At 47.5% G+C, this 8,368-nt stretch overlaps 1 protein-coding gene across 1 annotated transcript in view; it reads left to right on the top strand.

Annotated features, from left to right (window-relative positions):
- The first annotated feature begins 681 nt into the window (after positions 1–681).
- The window catches only part of LOC147639096 (Haloacid dehalogenase-like hydrolase (HAD) superfamily protein), a 63,608-nt gene continuing 55,921 nt past the window's right edge, over positions 682–8,368 (top strand). Inside the window, exon 1 of the mRNA XM_086787345.1 lies at positions 682–1,004. Within this exon, the coding sequence (XP_086643471.1) occupies positions 739–1,004 (266 nt within the window). The 5' untranslated portion in view covers positions 682–738. The remainder of the gene's footprint in view (positions 1,005–8,368) is intronic.

Raw genomic sequence — 8,368 nt, 5'->3', positions numbered from 1 at the left:
AGGTGCTGAAATTTAAAGGTTGAAGTGGGTTTCAAAGCCTGTTTTGAGTAGTAGTTTAGTGTAGGCTTTAAATTTTGAACTCCAAAAGAGTTAGGGTTTATTCCTAGTATGTTGCCTTTATAGAAAACCCGGTTGGAACCACACCCATTGTTAAAGTTTGGTCCAAGAAAGGGGGAATGCTGGAAAAACAGTCCCCTAATGGATGCACTACAGAAGCTATGATGGAGGCTAGCATACTTTTGGGGTACGAGATATCTTGGGAACAATCCAGTTTTTTGTTGAAGAGAGATGGGAATTTTTGTGTAAAATTCTGAATGAAGTTCAGAAGGAGTAGTAAATACGGATATTGTAGCCTTGTCTTGGTTATATCGCAACTTTTGAACAGTTTTAGTTAATATATATAATTATTATTAATCCCAAAAAAAAGAACACCAAGGAAAGGTTGCAAATTGGCTCCCCACCCAAGGATGATTTTTGATGGGCTAGGTCACCCTTCAAAATAATGGGTTTAGTAGAAATAGTACCCATTTTTTAAATATTTTGCCTTTTTGACATCACAAAAAATCAGTGGTTGCATTTAATTTGGCCAAAACAGGTATGAGGAATGACCCCCCCCCCCCCCCCTCCCCCCCCAAAAAAAAAAACACACTCCTTTTTCAAGGTTCTAAAGGTGGATTCGGATATTCAATTGTGAACTGAACATTTTGCCACACTACCGTATGAGCTTGTCTCGTCTTGATGGAGATCTCCTTGTTCTCTCATTCCTGTTACTGCACCTGTTCTTCCACTCAAGTTCCCATCTTGCCTTCTATATTCTATCTCACTTCTGCCTCTCTCCGCCCTCACCCCCATACACTCCATGTCCGTTCATGGCATAAAGGAAACCATGACCTTCGCAGCTGTACAGTACATTCGCAGCAGCAGCAACAAGAAGAAGAAGAAGAAGAACCAGTTGCTGCTTCTGACACCGTCCAGCAACTGGCTATCCTCATGGAAGTCGAAGGGTACTCTGTTCTTCTCAGAACCAATCTATTAAAACTTTGCAGATGTGTGGAAATCATTGATCCTCATAGCTTTTCTTTAATCAGTTTAATCAGCTCAAATTACATGTGGGGTACCTTTAAGCCTTTGGAGTCATTTAGACCTTTGTCCTGTATATTACACCTGAAAGAAGTCTTCGAATAGATGTATAAAAGCCTTTAGAGTTTGTTCTTTGGACGCCTGTTTCACTTTTTGGGAGCAGGCCGTGCCCTAAAAAAAAACAACATGGATTTATATATCAGTAAACCTTTTGCGTACACAGCATGAGGACCTTCAAATTAGTCTGGATCAAATACATATTGGGAATGATTTTTCAAGATGGTTCTTACATGCGTTCTCTGGAAGCTCTTGGTGTTGAATTGTGGTTCAATCTCCCAATGAACTGTTTGAGCTGGGTGCTTCTAATTTTAATCATTGAAGGGAAAGCAATCCCAAGAAAAGGATCGTGTTATGACATGCCAGCTTTGGAAAGCAGTAATGGCTCTTACATGTATGTGCACCCCATGTGGACTGGATGCTATTCATGTGTTGTGTCCTCATTCAATGTTTGAGGAGGAGGAAGCATTATGAAAAGAAACACATCCACCTTTTAATAAGGTGAGTCAACTGGTGCTGACTTGGAATTGGGATCCAGGGCAGAGACAAACTCAGCCTCAACATCGACTCTGCTATTCCTCAGGAGTGGCTGACCCCTCTTATTCCCTCAGAGTGGCCTGGAGGATTTACTAGGCATGATATTTTACTGGCAATTCATGGCGCGGATGAGAGCTCCATCTTGCTCACGTTTTCAATTGGACCTCATGGCAAATTAGAGAGATCAGAGCCCCCCTTGGATGACTTCAGTGGATGCACCTTACAGAGGGTGAGGGTGATCAGATTTCATGCACACGAGTGGCACATTGACCCACCTCTGGCCAAGGTGGCCAAGGAGAGACTCTGGCGTTTATGGATTTGGGACAGCCGGTCCATCACGTGCCTCTAGTGGGACCCAAGAAAGGAAGTGGACTTGGTGTGATCCTGGAGATAGGGAGGAGTTTGTGAGTATCCCGTTTTTTGCATACACCTCGTAGGATCCAGATGCCCAAGGTTGAGGGCACTCCGGCAACAGCAGGACACTAGCGGTCTCAGGGCCTCCCACCGCGTTCTCTCTTAGATTTTTGGAAGAGGCTCTGGAATAGTTTTCAACCTCAGAAGATCAACTTCTTTTGTGGTTGTTGGCACATAGGAGTTTGGCGGTTGACACGTGGTTAGCCATTGGCGGTAGACCAACAACATGTGCGAGATGTGGCCATCCCTAGCAGTCTCAGCGACATGGTCTTTGGGATTGCCCGGCTTCTCTGTATAACAGGGTATCACCCATGAAGTGGATCTCCTTGGGATGTGGGTGATGAATCCTGCAAAGTCTTCGACAATGCTAGAACACATCAACAAGTTGCATGCTCTTCAGTTAGAGGTTCTTCAGGTAGGGAAAGAGATATCCTCAGAGGACATGGCCATTACGTTGTTGTCTCATTTGCCCTCTCAGTACTTAGCGTTTTACTCCTCTTTGATCACCAGTGGGCAGGCTCAGCACCATCACGTGGGAAGAGCTTGTGCCTATGGTCTTGGGCCAGGAAGAGCGTTTTACGAATCCTCCACAGGGCAGAGATTCTGGGCATTGACTGGCCAACAATCGAAAGGCCGTAACAACAACAATAAGGGCAAAGGGAAGTCTTCATCGGAGAAGTCTTTTGAGAAGAAGCTCGATTCAGATCGTGAGAAACTGAAGGCCGAGCGGACCTTTAACGATTGTGGGGCGAGAAAGGCCACTATTGGAGAAAGTGTCCTAAGCGGAATACCGGGAAGAGTGTTGATTCTTCAGCTTCAGCTGCAAAGATTCTAGCCTTTGTGCACTTGGAGATTTTGGACACAGATGCTTCATCTTCGTCCGAGGAGGCAATTGGCTTCATTGCCAGGGATACTCGGGAATGGATCCTTGATAGTGGTGCTTCCAGACACATGACTCCTTCCCGTGAGTTCTTACATGATCTTAAACGGCAGTCAGGTCGCATTTTCATTGGCAACAATTTCACTATACCGATTCATAGTGAGGGAAGGATGGAGATCATTCCCGATGGCAGAGGGGGGAAGCATTCCTCTCGTGTTCTTTACGTCCCTGCACTTGGTTTTCATCTTTTGTTAGTGCATGAGGTTTGCAAGACTGGCTTCTAGGTGGAGTTTGAGGAGCATTCTGTTGCTCTACGAGACAGAGAAACAGGCCAGGTTGTATAGGAAGGCGGAGTGGAGAACGGTATCTACAAACTCTTAGCACTCTCCTCTCTGATAGGCACTCAAATCGGTGACTTGTGGCACTTTCGGTTTGGCCACTTGAATGTGGATGTGTTGCGGCGGGTTTTCTGGGAATAGATGGTGGATGGCTTGCCAGATGTGGGCAGCAGGCAGGGACGTTGTAGTTCTTGCATTCGTGGTAAGCAGCACAGGGAATCTTCTCCGAAGCAGGCTTCCAGGCGGGCTTCGAAACCTTTGGAGTTGGTACACATTGACTTGTGTAAACCTATGCAGATCCCATCCTTGGGAGGTTCTTTGTATTTTATGTTGCTGCTTGATGATTGTAGCAGATTCACATGGGTTTATTTCCTTTCCCAGAAGGACGAAGCTTTTGCTCGGTTCAAGGAGTGGCATGTGATGGTGGAGAAAGAGTCTAGATTAGAGATAAAGACTCTTCGGGCTGACAAAGGAGGAGAGTTTTCTTCCAATGCGTTTGTGCGGTTTTGTGTGGAACATGGCATCAAGCGGGACTTGGCCAATACAGGTTCGCCTTCAGAGAATGGAGTAGTTGAGCAAAAGAACCGGACTGTGGTGGAGATGGTGAGGACGATGGAGGAGCATCGTGATCTTCCTCGTCCACTTTGGGGAGAGGCTGTGGCTATGGCTGCCCATATCCTCAACCGATCTCTGACGACTTCAGTACCAAAGATGACTCCCTTTGAGGCTTATTTTGGCAGGAAACTAGATGTCTCCCATTTCCGTATGGTTGGGAGTGATGCCCATGTTCACATTCCAAAGAAGCAAAGAGGGAAGCTTGACTCGAAGTTCCAAAAGCTTGTATTTGTGGGATATAACTCTCTTTCCAAAGGATATAGGTTGTATGACCCGGAGCGGAACGAGGTTGTTGTCAACGGAGATGTTGTTTTTGATGAGCATGTTCCAGCTTCCACTGTTGATGAGCCGCCACTTCTTGGAGACCCAGATGAGTCTGATGATGATTCCTAGTCTATTGTTCCAGCTAGACAACCTCAGTTAGTTGTAGAGGTTGAGCCCGCAGCTGAAGATGAGCCCCCGCAATAGCAGGAGGCTCTGTGTTCTGTTGGAGTACCCAGGTGGTTGCTAGACACCCTTCAGGAGTTGGGTGTTACGCAGCTTCCCTCTGAGTGGACCATAGAGGACGGACCTTGAAGATCGCATAGAGTTTGTGACAAAAGTCATTCAGTGGAGCTCTTACAGGTAAACTATGCTTTTATGTCTCGTATCATGTGGGACAAAGTGCCCACTTCCGTGAGGGAAGCCCTTTCTTAGGATACTTGGAGGAAAGCCATGCAAGTGGAACTGGATGCCATAGAGAAGAATAAAACTTGGGAGTTGGTTCTGAGGCCGTCAAAACGGTCAGTCATTGGTGTCAAGTGGGTCTTTAAGACCAAGTATACGTCGGATGGGTCGGTGGACAAACACAAAGCTAGACTTGTGGCTAAGGGTTATGCTCAGTGGCCTGGCATCAACTATAAGGATACCTTTGCACCGACAGCGAGGATGACCACAATTCGGACCGTTCTTGCCCTTGCCTCTTCTCAGCGGTGGCCCGTATATCAGATGGATGTCAAATCCGCGTTCCTTAATGGTGACTTGCAGGAGGAGGTGTATGTGTCAAAATACGCAGCGGAGATGATAACAAAATCTGAGACCACAAGAGCAAGTAGAGTGCAGAAAATAGACAGCACAAGAGAAGGAGAGAGATAGGCGTGTAACTCTTCTCTATACACAAGATCCACAATGAAAACAAGATACAATGAATGGGGGGCCATGAGGCCATTTTATATGGCCCCATGGGTGTAGTCGGCTAGTAGAAGGGCAGCCGACAGGACATAAAATGCCCACGACCAGTGAAAAACACCAGTTAGCCAGCTTCTCAGGGTCGGCCGTCACACGTGTGGAGTCGGCCAGCAACAGAGAGAAACTGGGACTGCTTGTGAGTGAGGACCAGTCGGCCAGCATCTGGTACAACCGATAGGTCCTACACTGCCTCCCATACCCTGGAAAAATAGAGAAAAATGGGAAAAAAATACGGGGAGTGAGGAAAAATGATAAAACACCTACACAGGGCGGGCACACCCACAACAGAGGCCTTGGTGTCTGATAAAGACAGGAGATGACTTCTAACATCCCCTCTCAGCTCCTGGCTGTGAAATCAACCCTAGGGAGCCGGAGTGCCGCCTGAGCGTAGCCTGAGGTAGAGACTTTGTGAAGAGGTCCGCCGCATTGTCCTCTGTCTAACAATAAAGTAGCAAGATGTCACCAGCCAAGATCTTCTCACGTACAAAGTGATACTGTATCTCTATGTGCTTGGTCCGGGCATGGAAGACCGGGTTCCGAGCAATAGCTATACAACTCTGGTTATCACACTGGATGACTGTGGGCTCCTTCTGTGGAAACCCAATGTTGCCTAGCAGCCTCCGCAGCCACACAACCTCGCAAGGAGCCCGGTACTCGCCTCTGTCGAAGATAGGGCAATAGTTGGCTCTCTCTTACTGGTCCAAGAAACTGCTCCTGAGCCGAGGGTAAAACTGTAACCTGAAGTGGATCTCCTCGTGTCTTGATCTCCTCCCCAATCTGAGTCACTCCAACCTTGGAGTCTGACTCCATCCCCTCCTGTGTAAAAGAGTCCTAGATCCTTCGTACTCTGCAGATACCGCAAGATCCGCAATCCTGCGTCCCAATGAGACTTCAATGGCGTCTGCATAAAAGAGCTCAACAGCCCCACGGAGAAGCTCAAGTCAATTTGGTGTTCAGCAACCAGATCAATGAACCAACCAACTTCCAATACTGCGAGGCATCAACTGGCTCACAAGCATCATTAACAGTTAACTTTGTGTTTGGGTCCATCGACGAAGTAATAGGCTTGCAGTTCTCCATCCCAAAGGCCTCAAGCAACTCATGAACATACCGCTGCTGAGAGACAAAAAACCCCCTCTGGGTCTGCCAAATCTCCAATCCCAAAAAGAAGTGGAGTAAGCCTAGGTTGGTCATCTCAAACTCCTTTGACAAGGCAGCCTTCGTCACGCCAATGTGCTCCACATGACCGCCGGTGAGAATGGGATCATCCACATAAAGGATGATAATCGTAACCATGCCGCGTTCCCGAAAGAGATGCAGGTTGGGATCTGCAACCGATCTCTGAAAACCAGTCCGAACAAAGAAGGAATCAATCTTTTGATTCCAAGCCTTGGGAGCCTGCTTAAGACCATACAAGGCCTTACGTAACCTGTAAACTATCCCTGCTGATCCTGGAACAACAAAGCCTAGAGGCTGCTCCAACATACACCTCCTCCTGCAGGTCACCATTAAGGAACGCAGATTTTACATCCATTTGATACACTGGCCACCTCTGAGAAGAAGCAAGGGCAAGAACGGTCCGAATCGTGGTCATCCATGTTGTCGATGCAAAGGTATCCTCGCAGTCAATGCCTGGCCGCTGAGCATAACCTTTAGCCACAAGTTTGGCTTTGTGTTTGTCCACCGACCCATCTGACGCATATTTGATCTTAAAGACCCATTTGACACCAATGACTGACCGTTTCGACGGCCTCGGTACCAACTCCCATGTTTTGTTCTTCTCGATGGCATCAAGCTCCACTGCATGGCTTTCCTCCAAGTATCTTGTGAAAGGGCTTCCTTAACGGAAGTGGGCTCCTTGTCCTGCATAATACGAGACATCAAAGCATAGTTTACCTGAAGAAGCTCCGTTGTATTGCTTTTGTCGCGGACTCTCTGCGATCTTCGAGGGCCGTCCTCTGTGGTCCACTTGGAGGGTAACTTCGTGACACCTGACTCCCGAAGGGTGTCCAACAACCACCTGGGTACCTGAATAGATCGTGGAGCCTCCTGTCGTTGCGGGGGCTCTACTCCAGTTGCGGGCTCAACCTCCTATACTGACTGAGGTCGATCAACTGGAACAATGGTCTGGGAATCATCATGAGACTCTTCTGGATCTCCAAGAAGTGGCAGCTCCTCAATAGTAGATACTGGAACATGCTCATCAAAGACCACATTTCCGCTGACAACAATCTCATTCCTATCTGGATCATACAATCTGGATCCCTTGGAAAGAGAATTATACCCCACAAATATAAGCTTGCGGGATTTGGAGTCAAGCTTCCTCCTCTGCTTCTTCGGAATATGTACATACGCATCACTCCCAAAAACACGGAAGTGCGAGACATCAGGTTTGCTGCCAAAGTATGCCTCAAATGGAGTGATATTAGGTACTGAAGTCATTGGAGACCGGTTGAGGGTATGGACAGCCGTTGCCATACCAAAGTGGACGAGGAAGATTCCAGCATGGTCCTCGCCATCTCCACCACAGTCCTGTTTTGCGTTCTACAACTCCATTCTCTGAAGACGATCCTGTATTGGCCAGTTCCCTTTTGATGCCATGATCTGCACAAAATCTGAGAAATACATTCAAGGAGAATTCACCCCCTTTGTCAGCCTTGAGAGTCTTTACCTGTAATCCAGATTCTTTTTCCACCATCACGTGCCAATCCTTGAACCGTGCAAAAGCTTGGTCCTTCTGTGAAAGAAAGTAGACCCACGTGAATAGAGAGATCCTCCCACTGATGGTGTCTGCTGAGGTCCACACAAGTCAGTGTGAATCAACTCCAATGGTTTTGAAGCCTGCGTGGAAGCCTGCTTCGGAAAGGATTCCCTGTGTTGCTTACCACATATGCAAGAACTGCAACGTCCTTGCCTGCTGCTGCCAACATCGGGCAAGCCAACCACCATCTGGTCGCGGAAAGCTCGCCGTAGTGCATCCACATTTAAGTGGCCAAAACGAAAGTGCCACAGATCTCCGAGCTGAGAACTTGCCAATGAGGAGAGTGCAGAGAGCTTGTAGATACCATTCTCCACACCGCCTTCCCAAACAACCTGGCCAGTCTCACGGTCCCGTAGAGCAACTGAATGCTCCTCAAATTCCACCCGAAAGCCAGTCTTGCATACTTCATGCATTGACAGAAGATGAAAACCAAGAGCAGGGACATAAAGAACACGGGAG

This window comes from Cibotium barometz, chromosome 4 (assembly GCF_041138505.1).
Source record: "Cibotium barometz isolate CiBa-2024 chromosome 4, ASM4113850v1, whole genome shotgun sequence".
Classification (NCBI taxonomy): Eukaryota; Viridiplantae; Streptophyta; class Polypodiopsida; order Cyatheales; family Cibotiaceae; genus Cibotium; species Cibotium barometz.
This window is presented reverse-complemented; position numbering and strand designations above follow the sequence as displayed.